The following is a 21273-nucleotide window of genomic DNA, read 5'->3' as shown; positions in this document are numbered from 1 at the left end:
TAAAGCACTGCCAACTAAGGGAACATATAGAATGAACAAACATACATAAAACATATTCAGCAAGCTTTATTATTCATCAAAAGTTTTTAGCAGCTTGTCTCATTAGCTGCCGAAAAAATCTGCACAACTGAAAGAAAACCACGACCGTTATCGAAGTGTCAAAAACTCTCTCACACACGGGAAACCCCCCTCCTAGAAACAACGATTTGGCGGCGTGCAGGGAAGGCGGATACTCACAAGCAAACTCTTCTTCATCGCTGACCTTCTGAGCCTGCGACCTTGTTGCCTTGATTTCCTCGTTAACATAGCAACCAAGGGGTAGGGAACCGTTGATGGATTTTTGAGGGTTCTTGTTCTTCAGTTTCAGGTGCTTCGTCAGCTGACGTTTTACTTTCTCCGCCATTTCAACGAGACTGTGCGAAAGTTTTGGTATCTTTTCGACTTTTGGTACGTTCTCCATTCCAGAGGCTTTTTTTCAGTGTTTTCTTTTTCGATGTTAAAAGCAATCACTTCCGTGCTACTTTATATTCAGAAACTGCTTGACCTACACACACTGAAATATTATTCAACTTTTTTAAGCTACTTTCATTCATTATAATTTGTACTGGTCTGTTGTTATGGCTAGATGAGGTAAAAAAAATTATTTATTTTGTATAAAATTATATTTGAAATCGTAAAAAATACTTAACAAAATATTTTAATAAAGAAATAATCATCCTAATTTGAATTTTTTTTCTTAAAAGTTAAATACAATTTTATTTTGTTGTTTACTTCTTTTTCGATCATCAGATATCTAGCAAAATATATTTTTGATTTCTCGTAAAACTTTATTTCAATTTATTAACTTGTCGGGTAGCCTAATTTTCATTTGGCTAATTTGTTTTAGGTCAAGTTCTTAAAACTAAGGCTTAAGTTAAAATTACACAAATAATTTTCTTTATGTAACGGTTGAACAAGTTTACTATAATATTTAGTAATAATTTCCATGAGCTGAATACGTCAATAACAATATTTTGAACTATAATATTTTTTTATTGTAAGTTAAGAGACGAGTGCATGTTAAGCCTAAAAAATAATCATTAGTAGTTACTCTTATCAAATTAAGCTACGTTTTAAGTTGCCAACTACTCTAAGGAATAAGTTGTCACATTTAGTTAGCCATAAGCTATTGATTATTGAACGACAAAAAAGCGCTTAAAACTTTTTGTCCAACGACTTAGAATACGAAAAAACCTTCCAATTATCGAGTCATACACCAAGGATACAGTTTAATGTCATGTCTAGGACAAGATATAAGATAAATATCAGCTCATGGGTTAAACTTTAAAAACAAAACTGTTTTCAAAAAGTATTTCTAACGATATTTAGCTATTTTATGCTTATCATTCTATTATATAAAAATCTATTTATTATTTTAAATTATTTTTACAATATTATATTTACTGTTACAATTTTAAATAAAAGAAATATATGTTTGGTTGCTTTTTAAACGGAAACTTTATTAAATAGCATTAAATGTAGTTTTACTCAAACTTTATAGATCATTAAAAGAGTTTGCTAACATTTTATCTCAACTTGTTTTTCTTTTTGACAAATTTAGAAATAATTAATAATTAGAAAAATTGTTTGGTATTGTAGTAAATTTTTGATATAAAGTATTCAGCAAATAGTATTTTTTATTATTAGTTTTTTTTTTCCAAACAGACAAAATTTATTTATACTTACCTTTATTCAAACTTTTTCGCAAACTGTTAAAGGAAACTTTGTTAAAATTTAACGAGTCGAACTTAAAGAGCTTATGTGACGTACTTGTCAATAGCATAATTTAAACATAATGAGATTTTTTAAACAAAATTTGCTGAAAGTATTCCTATATATTTAACAAAGTTATCAAAATAATAACTAAAAATCTAAAACTATTATCAATTTATAGTTTTTGGTCCGGAAACTAGTTGTTTGCACTTAGCAGCATATTTTTATTAAGAAACGTTATATATTAGTATATACTTATAACAAAAATACATAACTTTACAGATCCCATTTTTTTATAATAACAACAAAAATCATTATTTTCTTGTAACTTTACGTCCAAAAGTATGTTTTATTGCATGTTTTTATTTTTAGTTTAACTTAACAACGTATGAATAATAAATTATCTCTAAAATCTAAACTTTCGATTTTTTTTCAAAGGTCGCTAGTTTTTATTACTACTTCTGCAATAGTTTAATAACTAAAAAAAAGAAGTTTTAGAATAAACGATCTTTTTTGTTCAAATTGAGTTTGTACAGCAAATGTTTATTAATTTTTACATAACTAAACCTTTAGAAAGAATTTTTAATTTAAAATGAACGTTGGCTAGTTAATTTTTTAATTTGAATTTATGCTGTAGTTGTTTTTAATGTGCCTGTGTAAATACAATTTAGCTAGAAATGGTAATCATATACCAGAAGAAAATTTTTAACTCTATAAAGTAAGTTTGTCTCTGATGTTTCTGTAAGCTGTCAAACTTTTACTGCGATCTTTAAACACTTCTAAATATTAAAAAAAACTAAGCACAGTCTAGTGAGCCAATTTAATTGGTATTTTTTAATTATAATCTCTGACAGAAAATTTGAAACGTTCAATTTTCTAATCAGATAGTATTGAACATAAACAATTTTAACAAAATATCTAAAGTCTTACGACAGAATAGTAAGTAATATAATAAATTTAAGTGCCTTTATTGTACAAATCTAACCGGTTATTTATCAAAATGCTTACTGTTTGAAAGATTTCGACATTTCTTTATAACTTCCTTATTGTCGTTTATAAAACGTTAATTTACTGAAAAAAAAGTTTTGTAGCAGTAAAGTTTATTCATTTATTTAACTTATAATTGTATTATAACTTTTTTTTATTAGTTATGAGTTAGAAATATGTAACTTTATTTTTTAACCAGATGCTTTCTTACCAAAAAAAAGTACAAAGTATACAAATTAAAAATTAAATAGTAAAGGTAGTTGGCAGAGTGATTAAGTTTTTTTTTAATCTAGCTATTTGAAAAAAGCATTATAAAACTAATATTAGTTTTTTTTGTACTTTTGCATCAATATAAAAGTAAAGCTGATCAAAAATTATTTATGAGTCTATGAACTTTTATTTGTTTTAAAAGTAGTGATTTCTTTTTTTTTTAACACAGATAGAGTTAGAATTTTATTACTTTTCCTAAAAATATAGCTTATCAGCGAAGTGTTTTTTTCTTATTAACAGTTTTTTTTCTCTAGGTTTAATCACAAAGAGGTTATCTATAATATAATTCAACATTTAAAGTAAAAGCACTCGGTTTGGCACTTTTTTAAACTACCATCAAAATTTCGTTTAAGTATACATGTTAAAACAAATTTGTTTCTATTTACTTTACTACTTATTTAATTATCAAAATAGATCTCAAGCATCTTTTCTGACACCATGAAAAATTAAATGAGCTTTAAATTTTTTTTTTGCATTTTGTGTTACAGTTATTATAACAAAACTATTATTTGTGTATGTAAAAACTTATAATAATTTTACAAATTTCTAGTCACTAAAACCTACAAAAAAATCATTAACAATTTTTAATGTAATATTTTGCGATGTATTGAAATTTTACTAAAGTTTCAAAAAAGAAACTTGACTAAAAATTTATTTAACTTTTAGCTAGTTAGTTTTTAATAAACAATTTACTTGTTTCAGAATACTCAGTAAACAATGTTACCATGCAATGCTTATTCCTTGTCTGCATATTTCCAGTATTGCACAGTTTTGAGATATTTGAGTCAGTGAAACTCTTAGAAGAGTATTTTATAGACGAAGTCAATGCTGTGCAAAAACTAAATGGATATAGTAAAAATATAAAAAACTGCAGCAACATTACAACTCAACAGCTAAAAACGTTACGGAACATTTCTAGACTTAAAACATTAAGTCCATATGAATACTTAAAAAATCCTTTAAATCAGTTCAGCTTAGTCAAAAGATTTGTTTATTTTTGGAACGAGCTGAACAAACAAATAAACAATAATTGTAGCTTTAATGTTTTCTCGAAAAAATTTGTGTTTCCACAACATAAGGACATGTTAGGCGCGTACAAATCGATATTAAGACTTCAGCAGTCTTACAAACTTAAAACTGAAGATCTGATCAGCGGTAAAGTTTTTAACCAAAAAACTGTGAGAGCGTTTACTTTGGACGATTGCATAAACTTCGGTGTGCAAGCGCAAATATCATACAATGCTGACTACTGCTACGAGTGGTTGCTTATTTCTTATGAACTTTTGAACTGCGGCATCAGCGAATCGGACAGGTGTCACCACGTCATGTGGAACTTAGCTCAGTGCTCGTTTCGTTTGTTCAAGCTCGATCACGTGAACTTTCTACTTCGCCGACTGTACGCTCACAGCAAACATTCAAAGAGTAAAATTACGCTTGTGATAAACAACAACAAGTATTTTGAAGTTGAAGACATTGATGAAGATGATGAAGACGATAATTTGGACATTCGCACGTATGAAAGTTTGTGTAGGTCAGAAAAAATAGAAGAACGACCGGAAACTAAAAACTTGAAGTGCCACTTGTGGACCAACAAAAACAACCCACGCCTGGTCTTAGCCCCTTTCAAAATAGAAGAACTGAGCAAAGAGCCTCACATTGTGCGATTCTACAATCTATTAAGTGACATTGAAGCTGACAAGCTTGTAGGAAACGCAGAAAAAACCTTGAAAAGAGCTAAAGTTAAAGGCGACGACGGAGAACAAATCAGTGATGAAAGAATTTGCGAAGTTTCGTGGTTGGACGAGCAAAAGGATGCGAATCTGAGACGCATAACTCAAAGGATCGGCGACTTGACGGGCTTCGATCTGACCAACTCCGAGTCTTTCCAAGCGGCAAACTATGGTCTTGCCGGTCATTTCGAACCGCATGAGGACGCATTCGGCGACGCCCATGAGCCCAACGATCGCATAGCAACGTTTCTTATTTACCTTAGTGACGTGGAATTTGGCGGGTCAACGGTCTTCGTACGGCCCCTTGTCAACGCGAAACCGGCAAAAGGGGACTCGTTGCTATGGTTCAACAAGCGACCGGACGGAAATATCGCCTTCAACTCGAAGCACGCCGGGTGCCCAGTTGCTGTTGGCAACAAGTGGGTTGTCACCAAGTGGATAAGTTACCATGACAACTTGTTTGCTTATCCTTGTACCGAGCGCAACAAGCGTTCATACTCTCTTTTCTGAAAACTTTAGTTAATTTCTCCTAGTTCTTAAATTTGTTTTTAGCCAAATATTTTATGCTAGAATCGTGAAGTTGATTTTTTTTATTAGTTTTAGTTTGTATCCTGACTTAAAGTAGAAACATAAGTTATAAGCAGTTCAAGTTTTAGATTGTTTGTAATATACTTGTTTAAACAATAATAAATATGCTATTTAACTATTTTATTTGTGACCGGTTTCCGTGAGAAAAAAATTTGACCTTGTCAACCAATTAACAAATATTGAACTGCGCTTTTACAATAACATACTTGTTTAGAATAAATCTTATGCAATATAATAAATCGATAGTTTATTCACATAGATTAATAAAACGATTTAAAACATTCAACAGTTTACTGCATAAAAAACTATAAGGTAAATATATTGGTAGCAAGTCAAATGCTTTTAGAAACTTAACTATCTATATAAGGAGTAAGTTTGTAATAATTGAGCTTCGACTTATATGCACTCATTACATATTTTCTCTTAATTATAACTTTCATTATAAATAAAATTTAAAACAAAATCACGAATAATTTATTTCTGTAAATCAGGCCCATTCTTCATGAAATGCTTTCGACCTCCGCTTTTTAACAATAAGTAGTATTAAATAGTATTAACTTTTATTTTATTGCATGAAAAAACAAAAATTTATTATTAAAATGGTTCTTTAGTTATAATTCCTCAGAATAAGATATATGTAAACTAAAATAAAATATAAAAAAATTCTGCTTCAATATTATTTTAATACAACACATTACAAAATCTTCTAAGTTTATTATTTCATAATTCATTCAAAAGGTGTTGAGTAATTTGTGTAAAGTAATCACAAACAGAAACAAAATCCTTTTTTTAATTCTATTTTAGCTTAACGTTAGTTTTGTTTTTTAAAAGTCAAAAAGTAAAATTTAAGTTTAACTTTCAGTCTTAAAAATAAAAATTTAAACATTTATGATTTTTTTAAATGAGAAGAATATAAAAAATTTAAAAATATAAGTTAAAAAAAAGTTTTTAGTAACTTTCTTAAGACTTCAGTTTTTTAATTAAAAACTTTAATATAATCGGTTAAGAGTAAAAAATAACTAAAAGTTTTTTAATTTAAAATAAAGGCTTACTACAGTTACTCAACTAATTTAGCGCTATACAATTTTTTTTAGTTTTTTACTTGTAAATAGGATTTTACTGTAGCTTTTAAACATTATTTTAAAAAATACTCTCAAACCATGTTATGTATTAGATAGTTTAGCAAATTTTTAAAACAAAAAAAAAGTTTTTAATAATATTTAAGACAAAAATACTTTCAAGTTTAATAAATTAAACTACTTATTGATTTTTATACGCTTATATATCTAAGAATAGTGATGAACTAGTATTTAGCAAAAGCCATTAGAAATGTATTAAAATATGTTTTATTACTTTTAACGCAAACTCTTCAAAAAACAAAAAAGCGTCGAGATTTATCCCAGCTTTACACGGCTTTATTTTTATCAAGGTCGTAACAAACTACCAAAACTTAAAACAACAACCTTGCTACCGACCAGAAACGTTCTAACAGACACGAAATAAATTTTCCTAGAATGCCTGGATAGTATCAAAGAAACGAACCTGTCACAACGTTCATCATAAACTTCACCTGGAGGTGTTTTGGCGCCTCCTATCATAATCAGTTTGTTTTCCAAGGCAACTGCGCTGTGCCAACACCTTCCTTCAATCATGCCTGACAAGTAATACCATCAATCGTTCCAACCACCGGAGACGATGATGTTTCCCATGAATACTGCGGCACCCACCCTTGTCCCTTCTTCATTCAGACTGGCAACTTCTTCCCAGACGTTTTCTTTTGTGTTAAACGCGATGCAAGTATCAATTAAAGTAGGGGTGGGCAACGTAAATAATTGACGGGCCGGATCCAAAAAAGTTAGTGCTCAGCGGGTCGGAGCCTTTCGAGTAAGTGATCTACCAGATTCAGCTGGATTCTTTTTTAGATCCTGATCCGGCTAAATACTAATTCTAAACAAGGTTCCGTATCCGAATAGAAACTAATCTCAAAATATTTGGATCCGGCTAGATGCTAATTAATCGGGCATTTTAAAACTTTGAATCAATTTATTAATTACCAAGGTTCTCAGGTATGAAATTTTAAGTTAATTTTTATTAAGTACTCATAATTCTATATTTATTAAAACTCTGGACCGAATTAATACTAGTTAGTCTTTTACAAACAATAATTTATATACTAAAAGTTACTCGAGCCTAAGAGTTCAAGTTAAAACATTAAAAAAAATTAACAATTCGAAATTATTTAATTTTGGTAATCCTTGGCTGGAGTTTACATTAATAATATTATTCAGAAGTTAACTAATATTTCAATACTAAACTACTATATCTTAATTTAAAAAAACCTATAAAGATACATTACATATTTTTGCACGTATAAAAGAAACGAAACAACAAATAATTCTGATACAATAAACAGTTTTACCATAAAAAGCGAAAAAAATTAAAAGTTTCCGATAAAACATTTATGGTCAATAATATATTAGAGTTGTTTAAATTTAGTTGCATGACGGTTTGCGAAAATCTGCAAGTGCACTGGAATACCGATTAGGATTGAAATTAGCTTATCCTTTTTGATGTTTCTGGTCGGAAATGTTTGTTTATAAATGTATGAAGTCTCGAACAAAAAAAACTAGTTTCATGGTCATCTTTTGAATATGACAAACTTTGGCTTGTTTAATAATACATGAAATTTATCTAAAAATCTACTAAAACCAACGAAAAATATATTTTTGATTTAAACTTTTATATCAACTTATTTACAAAAAGTTAAACCTAAATAACAAATTACTTTGGCTTAAAATTTTAATACTTTTACTTTCAAAATATCAAACGTATATAAACAACTTTTTTTATTTAACTAAATTCTGTACTTTAAAAATAATGTTATCAAACATTGCATCTAAAATACTGTTACAAAAGTACTAACATAAAATAACGAAATATTAAAAAAAAATAAAGTTAATTAATATTTTTTCAATATGATAAAAATATTAATTTAATAGACTTTTAGATTAATATCAATTTCACTAATTAAAATATTACTAAACGAAAAATTAACACATAAAAATGTCACATAATATTTCATATGTAAAGTTTAAAGAGTTTAGCAAGAACAATTACACGAAAAGAATTCAATGAGATATTTGTGGATCATAAAAGTTTTTAACAAGTTGTTTAAAATCTAGAAGTATGTTTAAAGTAGATACTCTCAGTAATGAATGCAGATTGGTATCATTAATAATTGAAGGCAGCTTACTTTTGTTTAAATTCATGGTTGAGAATGTTTGTTCACAAATATATGTAGACTAAAAGAAAACAAGTAATTTCATTGCCATCCTTTTTTAAATAACGAATTTTGACTTGTTAAGTAAGGTATAAAATCTGTCAAATCGTTCAGTTTTGAACTTTTCTTTTAGTGTACTGTCACATTGTAGTTCAATTAGTTCTAACTGTATATTACCAGGTGCATTTTCGGTGTTAAAAGTCAACGGTGATAAAATAATGTGAAATTCTTCATTTAGTGATGGTTCTGTAGTCTCAAGTTATACGAAATATGTGAAGCTATTCTCAGTGAGATGGCGAGTAAAAAGTTTTAACTTTAGTCTAAATGCCTTTACTAGCAAATTTATTTAGTAGTCTCAGTATGAGGCAACCTTTTTCAAAACATCAAACATTATAGTAAAAGTAAAGTTGATAAATAAATAAAAAACTTCTGTATTTTACATTTAAAATTTGATAACTATTATTAAAAATTTTGTTAGATTGTAAACTGTTATTACAAACATACACAAATAAATTTCCTAAACAAATCATACTTAAAGTTAATAAGACATTATTTTGAAATATTGTCATCAATTGGTTATCATTAAACTTAACCATTTAGCTAATCAAAAATTCCTTATTTAAAAAATCTATAGCAGAAAAGAGTGCAAACTGTAGTATCAACTTGGAATATTCTACTAAAATTTAAAATTGAGCAGTTTTACTTAAAGTAGTTGTCAATTTTATTAGAAATTACTTTTCTTAACATTTATAAGAACAACTCACTACACATCTGGGAATAACAGCAATTTTTTACACGTCATATTTTATGAAAATCATTATGGTAGATAAGATCATGAAAGTTAGTTCAGCAAACAAATGTTTTTGGATAATTTAATAAAAAATTATTTCAACTGACTTGAAACAGAACAAGATACTATAGCAAAAGAGAATGTTTTTAATACCACAAAAATCAAAAGTCATTTTTAAAAACGTTTTCAGGGTCAAAGTCTTATAATTTAGTTTTGTGAATATAAATCAAAAAAAGTTTTGTACAAGTTTTGTAATATTTACATTGGCTGGTAGGATCTCATATAAATTTTGAAAATGCCTAGCGGGCCAGATCATCCACTCACGGGCCGGATAAATTTTTTCCGGGGCCGGATTCCATTTAAATTTAAAAAAGGTTTGGGGGCCGGTCATTTTCACTCTGCGGGCCGGTTCCGGCCCGCGGGCCGTACGTTGCCCACCCCTAAGTTAAAGTAATACCGTTGTTAAGGCCTGCAATCATGTACACATGCTCCGTAAAACAACAAAAAGTCGATTTAAACTTGCTACTTGTTTCCAACTGTTACTAAAATGTATGTAATTTTCAACATAAATAGTTTGCTTTTTTCAGCATCGCAACCAGCGAAAACGAATAAATATTCATGTAAACTGACTACTGGAGGATATCTCCGCTGGGCCAAACTAGAGTGGCTTTTTAAACTTTTAATATTGTTTTACTTTGGTCCAATTGGTTACAACTTTCTGTTACTAGTGATAGACAACACTCTAAATACCGTGAAATAAACGTTTCTGGTGTAGAGTACTTAAAGAGTTTGTCAATTTGAAGAAATATCTCAGTTCTTTAGCAAGTTAACATGAAGTAGTTGCATGTTTGTTTTTCTACTTCACTATTGAGTACAATACTGTTTACTTTTAGTAACTGTCTAATCCTACTTTCGTCGAGTACAATCTTGCTTAAAAGTTTAAACTAGTTATATTAAAGAATAAAAACTTTTAGTTTATATTTTATTAATGTAAAGAAAATATTTATTTCTAAACTGCAAATATGTGTTGTAAAATAAACTAAATGTATAAAGAATATGTTTGAAAGAAGGCGTAAAACTTATTTTTATATAAATTTGAATATATAAAAGTGATGCTTAAAAATTCCTACTAGGCTAAAATGTGTAAACCAATGCTACTTTTTTCACTAAAGTTTGTAATTTTAATTATTTAGCCTAGAGATTAGTTTAACGTATTATAATTAGAACTGTAGAAAAACAAATGGTTGTTGGTTAACTTTGAAGATACATTACTTATAAATGTCGATCTATGTAGCGACAAGATAACTTATTGTTAATTAAACTTTTAGCCCTAAAACCCCTTTATTACGAGTTTAATGTCATTTGTATCACTAATTGAGATTATGCCACTGATTTCCGAGGATTAAAAAAAATAGATAGAAGTACCTTAATATAAAAAAAAATGGTATTATAAGTAAGCAGAACATAAACTAACCAGGTTGGTTATTATCTGGTAATATTGCCAGACTTTTCTGACTAATCAACTTCAAACAAACTTTTTGGCATAACTTTAGTTTTAACTTTGAGAGACGCATTTAGCCGACAGCTCGAAGTTTTCGGGTCCCTGGTTTAAATGTAAATATCGAGTACAATCTGTTTAAAAAAGTTTCCTTATGTGACAAGTTTTCGCATATATATGATACTTTCGATAATAATTGTAAAAAAAGGTAAGTATGGTAAATGAAATATTTAAAAATTTTAGATAATATACTTTTTGTGTTTTAAGTTTTCTAATAGTATTTTGATTTTTTCTAAATATAATTAATTAATTCTGTAATTAAATTGATGGTTAGGATTTCTTTAAAAATGTACAATTTATTGATGCCTAAATAATTAATTAACAATATTATTTTAAAAATTGCAGTCATGAGATTCGAATCGAGAAATAAATGTTTAGTTACTAGTTTATTGCAAGTATTAACCTAGTTTATTAAAAAGTTACATGGGATGTTTTTTAAGTATGAGTTTTATGATTTGTAATAAAATATTAACAAGTTTTACAGTCGTAACTATTTAAAAATATAGACTTAATTAATGCATTATTTATTATAAATATTTAAAAAAAGTTGTATACACATCTAGTCGTTTTTTCTAGCTTAAATTTAAAATAAAACATTCTGATATTATATTTAATATAATTGACATTACTAAAGCTATGCGTTTATTGTAATTATTACTTCAATTTTTATTTTTATTAAAACTTAGCGTTATTACTCGATTGGTAATACGCTGTATGAACTTAAAAGTTTTTTTTTTTCGTATGAGTAACTTCAAAAAAACTAGTTCGAGTGAAATAGCAATTTTGAACTTTCATGACAAATTTCATTTAACTTAATAAATTTGTACTATTTGTAAATATATGAAAATAATTAGTTTAAGGTTTAATAACTTGTTGTTATGATCGTTTAAACAGTTTCTTTTTATGATTAAAAAAATATACTAAGTATAAACTATTTTATATTAAAAATACTAAAATTTGTAGTACATATTTACAAAGACAGTACTTTTATTATAACATTTACATAAATGTTTTGTATGTCTTTTTACCTTAAAACAAGAATTTCTATAGTGCTTAAATTTAATTTTGCAATTGAAAAAAAAAACTGCCTTTAATAATAGTGAAGTAAAGTTTGTTACAAAATATATTAAACGAATTCTATTTTTTACATTTTAATTTTTTTTTAATGGTTTACTAAAATTAAAGCATAAATAGAATTTATCTTTAAGAAAGTGTTGTTAGAATTTACCTTATAATTAGTATACAAAAATTAATTTCAATTGTAAATAAAACAGAATTTTCATCCCATAAACGGTTTAGCTAAATTTAAATTGTTTAGTGTTAGTTGCTAAATATAGAGTCAAAAAAATAATATATTATATCTTTGATAGCTGACACAAAACTAAATGAGATACATTTTTTATACTGTTTTTAATTTAATAATAAATTATTTAAAGCAAAATACTTAAAATAAATTAAAGTTTATATTACGCATCTTATTTTTTTTTATATCAACAGCTTAATAATTATTTATAAACATAATACAATAATGCATTTAAAAATAATTTTTCAATCTTTTTATAGGTTGTAGGAGACTGTTTTCTTTTATTGTATTTTGTATCAAAAAAATAACTAATTGTGTATCTAGTATGTTTTAAATTAAAATGAAATATTTACTCCTGTGATGATCTTGAAAAAAAAGTTCCTCATTCTTTACCCATTTCTGTGAAGGTCCCTAAAAAAAATGCAAACAGGTGAATGAAGATGAAATATATATTAGAAAACTAGTAGAAGCTCTGTCGGGTGAGCATTTGGCTGAACTGCTAGAAAGAATTGAAAGATGTGTTGCCGTAGATAAATTGACACCGCGAGTTTTAAATTTGCAAAAAACTTTAGAGGATACGTTAAAAAGATTTTTTTTTTGGCAAAATTGATTTTAGAATCAAGAAGCCCGGCATAAGAAGCCTATTTGAATGATATGAAAATTTCAAAATGTTACTTATTATGTCAGTTGTAAACGTGATAAGCCAAATTATAGTTATGAGACCTTTAAAGATCCTAAAACAGCTCAAGAAATTCTGAGAAACCCTGTTAATTTTATACCTTTAATTAAGATACATTATATTTTAACTATTGAGTTAAGTTAAAAACAAATTTTACAGAGATATCTATCCAAGAAGGAGATTGCAAGTTGATTATGATTTTTTGAAAAACAATACATTGTAATTTAATCATAGGAACAACGTGTTTTATGTCAAATAAGTTTCCAATTCTAAATTTTGAAATCCTCTTAATTTCATTGCCTTATTATAATATCAATCGTTTGTGTTTACCTCTTTATACCTTATAATAGTTTTTTTAAGTCTTTATAAAGGTTTTACAGCATTAATATCTTTCTAAATACTTTTTTTTGTTTTATTTTAAATTTTATTTTTCTCAATATATAACTTAATTTACATAAATTATATATTATTTTTAATTTTTACCATTATAATTTTGTTACAGATTTAAAATTTTAAAATCGCTTTGCGGTGAAACAGTATAATTGTGTTCCTTAAGATGATAAAATTTTAGTTTACGTTATATTTTGCTTTACTTGCTGTTTAAGTCCAGTGTAAAAGATTAAAATAAGGCTAAGCTGAAGAGTTTATGTTACAATTTAGCACTTTTTGTGTACAAGTGAAAAACAATTGATAAGCAAGTTGTTTTAAATATTTTGTTGCAGAAGGAATTTTATTGCATTTAAAATTGCATGATCATCATCATCGCAACGGTGAAATAAAAAAAGTCCGAGGAAAAATTTGATAAGGAAATTATATGAAAATTTAGAATTCGAATCCGAATAAAGTATAAGTCGAGCAAAGCAGTCCTTCGTTTGAGTCTAGCCCAGCACCCTACAATTCTTAAATACCCGAATAAATAAGTTGTGTATAAGCTTTTTCGAAACGTTTAGTTTATTTAGGTCATTTCCCTTACTCTTTATTTATTATAATTAAAACGACTTCCTAAACTGTATAAAAACTAGTTTCATAAATCCTATTTTATTTTTGTGCTGTAAAAAAAATCTATTATGTTTTGTTATTAGATAACAAATTTACCTCTATAGTTAGCTTTGCATTCTATTTAAGCAGCACTTAATATAAAGGTTTTTTAATATAAAAACGAAGTATTAGTAATAGTTTTATACAAGTAAAAAACTAAATTTTGCTAACCGGTTATTATATTTATCAACCACTTAATATGAAATTTATTCAGCGATATTCTAGTATATTTAAACTAAAGGACCGGTTTTCACAAAACTTAAGTAAAGAACATTTTCTAATATGTCTACATGCATATAATATTTCTCACAGTAGTAAATAAAAATAACAACAACTGACACGTATAAAATCATATTTTTGTTAAATAATATTTTTAAAAAGATAAAATGAACTTTCAAAATATTAGCTTTTACCTTTATGTTAAAATCATCAAAGCAATATTTCTTTAATATGACTTTTAACAAATAGTTTAGATAGTTTATTTAATTGAAAAATTTATAATCTTGAAATTTTTTTATAATTCAGCTTTAATTACCTAAACTTTTCTGAAGTTTTCTTTATTCTAAAAAGTTCGGTAATTAAATTATTTAAAAGTTTTAATTTTTTTGTTAAACTTCTACTTTCTAGGATGACTCTTTTTTTGACTTGCATTTTATTTCGCAGAGTGATACATTTTAATTAAAAAATTATACCGAAGTTCTTTCTTTCTTTTGTAACTTTTGTAATGCATGATTATTAAAAATTTCAAATTATACAAACAATAATAACATTACATTGTAAAGCATTAGACCAAAATATTGAAAATACAAAAAAAATTATTACTGCACTAAGTAATCTTAAATAGCGGCATTTAATTTAAAAAAGTAAGCGATAAAAACTAAAGAAAACTCCCCAAATAAAGTTGCTAAAAAAGACTTAATTTTTAGCTCGATATTTTAGTTTTGACAAACCTTTTTTCAAATATACAACTTCTAATTCTTGTAGTTCACTAAAAACTGACCATGTGACTTCAATTTTTATTCATTTTCAAACCTCTACATTACAGTGAAGACAACTTTTAAACTTTTCTATAAACAGTTTTAGACCATTTTAAACTTTAGTGGCATGATAGATTTAGGTCCTACTTGCATAAATAAGCTAAAAATTATAAGTTGTAAGACTAAAACAAGCACCAAACACATATAAAAAAACTTCAACATTTTTTTTTATGAATGGTGAGCATAGAATTATAAAAAAACGGTATACAAACATTTTCCACATGCGCACAATTCACACCTGATCGTTTCCTTCCTGGATTAATTTCCACCCAAGTTGTTCGTCACTTTTGCAAGTATCTTTTTTTTTTGCACGGAGTCATTTTCATACAGGATTTTTTCACGAAGCGTCGCTTTTTGACGAGTATCCTTTTTTGCATGACGTCACTTTTGAACAAGTCATCATTTTTACATAGATGAAGTTCTTGCCCAGTTTGAAACTTTATCAATACAAAACTATATTTAAAATAAACTAAATTAAGTTAAATTAAGATTTCATTCACCTTAAAAAATACAATAAATCTAAAACTTTATTTTAATTTCTCACATGGAAAATTTAATTTAATTTATTTAGTATAAAATATATCAAAATCAATGTAAAAGTAACCTAAAACTAAACATTTTTATTTTTATGCAAAATGTTTATAAAAATATATATTTGATTGCTTAATTTTTTAATACAAATCAATATACAGATTACTTTGTCATGGTGTAAAATCAAAATTACAACATAAAATACAAAGACTTACAAAAACACGCACGAAATAGGTTTTTTGAAAATTATGTTAAATTATATTCTTTTTAGTTGAATTATACAAATGTCAAGACTCTTTAAAAAACTTTTCTAATTTAAAACTTTTTTGGTAAAGTAAAACAAGAGTTTGATAGTTTTACTTATTTTTAGATAGTTTAACAGTATAGTAGTTTTACTAATCATTTTTTTAATGTTAAACGTACCACTATAGCTAAAAAAATTGCTTAAACTTGTATATTAATGCACGTTACAGCATTTTAAGACTTTATTTAAAACTATTAGTGTATGTTAGTATTTTAACATAAAAGTAAAGTTAGTTTTAAAATAATTTAAAGTATTTTAGTTTATAATTGTTTGCCCCGTATCGTGTGTAAGTGCAGTTTTAAGCAATATATTAGATTAATTACTTTTTTGTTATATAATTTTAACCAAGATTCGTGTGTAAATACTGTTTTAATTAAATTAACTTAGTGTCTTACAAGCTCAATCTATCGTACAAATCAGAAGTTATTTGTTGTAGAATGTATGTACTGATTCTTGTTCTAGTGTGCCTTTTAGTTTTTATTTTTTGTTTTACACGAAAGTCTACGTAACTTTTAAATTATTTTTCAGCATGTTTTCTTTAAACATTATATGATAAGCTAAAACTATCTAAGCTTTTTTTTCAACTATTTTAGCAAGTAGTAGTGTTAAAAATTTAAATTTATACAGAAATTAAAATACGGTATAAATTTTGTAGGCTAAATTCTAAATAAAATAAAAAAAGGTGTATTGCTTTTAATGTCGGCACTTAACTTGTCTAGAAAAGTTATTATGTTATCAGACTCTCTTTTTAAAAAGTTGTTGCTTTAAAAGCGTATAATTAAGTGTGGATATTCGGACCAGGTAAAATAAAAACCAATGAATATCAAAAACAAATTAAAAAGTTCATTCAAAAAAACAAAACTTAAAATAATTGTTCCCGAAATCGTAATTATTTTTATGATAATAAATTTTATTAAGCATTTTTTACTACTTAAAATCGTTTTAATTGGATTTTATTTTTATTTACTTTTAGTTTTACATTAATACGTAACTAATTTTAAAATTATTAAATTTTACATTTAATACAATTTTAGTTAATTTTTTTTTACAAATGTATTTAGATAAATTTTATTTGTTAAACATGGCACCAGTAAAAAAATGAAGCCATGCAAACCGAACGCTTTGTGTAAAGTGCTGTCAAAAAAACGTAATAATTCGTGGAAAAGTGACACCTATGCAATAATGACACTATGCAAAAATAACTCCCCGTGGAAAAATGATGCTGTGTATAAGTGACGTACTAAACTGATCGGGTGGTAATTGATTCGGGTGGAAATTGATCGGATAGGAGTTAATTCAGGTGGAAATTGATTCAGGTTGGAATTTATCCGGGTGGAAATTGATCGGGTGGAAGGTGATTTGTATGGGAAATAATTCGGGTGGAATTGATCAGGTGGGAACTGATCGGTCGGGAATTTTGCGCGAGTTGGAGCTGAACACGTCTCTAAAAAACATTCATTATCCTAATTTTTTAAGCAGGTATTGTTTTTACATTTGGATGGTTTGGTTACAAGTCAGCTGGTCAGCACATGTAAAAAAAAGAACAAAAACTGAAATACTAGTTTTTTTTACCACTTTGAAATTTTTAGATGTTTAAGAAAATAATCTTATACAACTTATTGCAGGGGTAGGCAGGCATTTGGTGGTCGCGAGTAAAATTTTGATTATAAAAACATTCGCGGGCCGCAGTTGTAATTTTACTTATACTCTTCATAACAGACCCAAAAAATCTGATCTATGTTGAATGTTTAGATCATTTTTAGAGTTTTCTTTCGTGGACAAAATTTGCATATTTGTAGGCTGCGGTTTATCCTTTATTGGCCGCATGTGGCCCTCTGTCCACAGTTCGCCAATCCCTGGCTTGAAATAAATAGATAACTTTATTTATTAGCCCGTTTTGAATAAATTGCTTGTTCATCTAATCTAGGCTTAACTTTATTAACTTCAGAGATTCTGTTGCTTAGTGGTCTTCACAACTGTGAGCACAAAGTTTTATTTATGGTGTACCAAATTTTTTAGAGTGCAAAAAATAACTTTTAAACTTTATTTCTAGAGTTTATGGTGAAGGCAAAATAAAGGTCCTTGACATTATTGTAGGAAGTTTGAGGTTGGGTTAAACCAAGGTTTTTTTTCATGTTTTAGTATGAACAGATTTAAACTACCGTGAAGATCACTGTTATAAAGTACATAAAAAAAATCAACAGTGTTAAATTCTATCTTTAGATATAGTTAAATATTATATACCAACAAAAATAAGAATTATTCTACTATTTTTCAAAGTTAAGCTGTGTCTAAAGTCAGATATGCTTTTTATACAAAAATCGAACTAAGGTCAAAAAAAAATACAGACATATGTATGAATAATGAAATACCTTAAAGAAGTCTGTTGTTAAAATTTAAGTAGATCGTACAGTGGTTCCTGAAATACTCATAAACTGGGAACAGTATATAACAAAGAAAAAACTATGTGTACGTTACATGATGTGCTTACAATACTTGGTTTTATTACACAAACCACTTCTATTACTATTTGATTAAATTTTTTAATAGTATTTATATCTAAACTTGGTAAATACAATGATGTAAGATTTAAAAGGATTTAAGTCCTGTCCTGGACAACACATTAAACTTTATCTGTGGTGTATGACTCGGTGACCAAAGGTTGTTTCGTGCATTAAGTCGTTGGCCTAAATTTTTTGAGTGTTTTTTTTTTGTCAATCAATAAAAAACAATTGTTCAACAATTAATAAATTAATTTGATGTAATATGAACTTTTTTTGTTTTAATTTCAGAACTAATGAAGTTTTGTGCACAGTATAATCGTTTCTATGCACGTATGCACACGTTGGAGAACACATTGGCTAGGAAAAAACAAAACAAAATAAACAAAACTATACTTGTACAGCTTCTGTTTTTTTTTTTCTTTTTGCATAAGTGTAAACTAAAACAGTTTGTTTAAAACTGTGATATGACTTCATATGACGTTAAATGTGTTTAGTTGACTAATCTAAAATTTATAGCTTAAAAACTATTAACATCAAATAAAGTGTAGCGAAATTAGTAATTTACCAAATGTAAATTAATAAATTTGTCTGATAAACCTGCTTAGATAATAAATTGGTACTATTTTTTATTCTTAAATAGCAAAGGAAAGCGGGTTATAAGTATAAAAGTAAAAGTATAAATTTTATATAATCAACCTATTTCTTTCAAATGTTTTTTGTCATATCTAATTTGTTAATTTAATTAAGTGTAAAATTGTTTTTTTTTTAAATTCAGTATCCAGTTACTTACTGTTTTGTAAAGAAACTAACTCTAATTGGTTATATAAAGTTAGTGGTAGTAAGCACTACTTGTTTTTCAAACTAAATATTTATGTTTTAGTTTTTTTTACTTTTTACTTCCTTATAAAGCTTATACAAAAGTACAATTTATTTTCAATGCATGGTATTAAATGAGCCTTTCTACAATTGTGAGCTTTTGTGTAATAACCACCACAGTGCTTTTAACTTATAGCTTCTGATCTTGTGAAAATTAGGTCCTGATCATTATTATTAAGTTTAACATAACGTAAATGTTTCTTTTAAAGACATTTCTGAGCAACAAAATAAATAAAAAACAAAAAAATTATTGTTTACAGTATATTAAACTACTGATGTTTACAATAAACTTTGAATTATTTTAAAAAATGTATATATACTAATGTTGGTTTACAAAGTTATTTTTCAACTATAACTTTGTATATTAGTTTTTAGAAAGTATTATTCTTTATGTTATACAATTTTAATATCTATTGTTTAAATTTTAAAACAACAATTTCTTATTATGGCTGCTTTAGTATACCATTTAAATATACCTAATCTTCTACGTTTTGTTTGTTTTTGTTAGTTTTTACGCATTTGAAATATTTCGTTAAGGTTTAATATGCATCGATTTATTTTGAAATACGCTTATTTAAAAGATTGTTAGTAGTAAAACAATAATAAAAACTAGGTAAAAACTAATACCCAATGGAAAAACACAAAACTTCTACTACGGACACTTGTCACTTCTCGTTTTCACTGTTGATTGGAGACCTGAGTGTGAAAGTTTGATGCTCAGGTTAAGAAGATAACAGAAAAATACGAAATAAGTTTTTTGGAATTGAATGCAGGTTGTGACCACGAAGTCGCGCAAGAGGCCGGCGCCGTTGTGTTCCCGACCACTTTGTTGTACAAAAACGGGAAGAAAATTTCCAGCGTGGAAGGAGATGACGATGAAAAAATACTGGAACTCATAAAAAAATTTCACTAGCAGTTTGATTTAAGGAGTGGAAAAAGAAACAACTAGTTCTCTCTCAGTGAATATGAATACAGTAACCTCTCGGATCTTTACGCACTCGTGACGTTACGCACTCTCGTTTAGTTACGCATTTCAGAATTCTATAAAATAAGGAAAACATGACTGTGTTTAATAATGAAACTATAATGAAATAATGAGAGTTTAAAACACAAAGAAATAATACAGCAGTCTTGCCCTATATATTAATAAACACCATTTTATAATTGTAAAGAAATGTTCAATTATAAATTGAATTTGCAAAGTAGAATAGAATATAAATGTCACATATAAGTAAAGATAAAGATAATTTCTACTTATTATTAAAATAATAAAATTATTTCTACTCGTATTAATATTATTTTAAAGAAATTCAAATCCTTTTTTTTTTTAATATATGTATAGTTTTATCTCTTGTTTTCATATTTATAAATGAAGTAAACAAATAGTTAAAAGTGGGAAAGTGCCCCCCAGTCTGCTTTTAACCAGAAGCAATATCAAAAAACAGCAATTATAGTGAGTATATTTGGTACCTCTCGTTTCTTTACGATCTCTCATATCTTTACGCACTTTTTCTGTGGACACAATGTGCGTAAATAAGCGAGAGGTTACTGTAATGCAAATTTATACAAAGTTGTTTCAAATATTATTTTAATTATGGTATACATGTTGTTATTCCTAGTTTCAGTATTTTAACTTACTTATTTAAAATGAATTTATTAATTTTAATACGTATCCAGATAACAAAAAGCAAAACTAATTTTCTTTTCTTAAGAAGAAACTGCTTTAAAATATTTTTCTAAAGATTCATTTAATTAACAAAATTTCGATTTACTTAAACAATACTAAGTCAGCTACTGATAGTTTTTAAAAGTGTACATTTGTTTTGTGTTATAAATAAAAAACGTAACCAGTCTCGATTTAAATCTAGAATATAGTTTTAAAGATCTTTAAATTAAATTTAAAGATGAGTACTTTAGTAATACCAGACCTTAATGAAATTATTTTTTTGAATATTTTAAGTTTTGTTATTATGACTTATACAACTTTTAACAAAAAATTAAAGTAGTTGAAAGTAGTAAAAAGTTGTAGAAAAACTTTTAATATAA

The 21273-nt window shown here is 26.9% G+C and overlaps 1 protein-coding gene across 1 annotated transcript; it reads left to right on the top strand.

Annotated features, from left to right (window-relative positions):
- The first annotated feature begins 4091 nt into the window (after positions 1-4091).
- Positions 4092-5249, top strand: LOC145838848 (prolyl 4-hydroxylase subunit alpha-1-like). Its single transcript, XM_082946471.1, has one exon. The coding sequence runs from the start codon at positions 4092-4094 to the stop codon at positions 5247-5249; it is 1158 nt and encodes a 385-aa protein (XP_082802597.1).
- Positions 5250-21273: the final 16024 nt, after the last annotated feature.

This window comes from Thalia democratica, chromosome 6 (genome assembly GCF_965202585.1).
Source record: "Thalia democratica chromosome 6, ktThaDemo2.hap1.1, whole genome shotgun sequence".
Classification (NCBI taxonomy): Eukaryota; Metazoa; Chordata; class Thaliacea; order Salpida; family Salpidae; genus Thalia; species Thalia democratica.
Note: the sequence above shows the minus strand (reverse complement) of the source record. Positions and strands in the feature narration are given on the sequence as shown.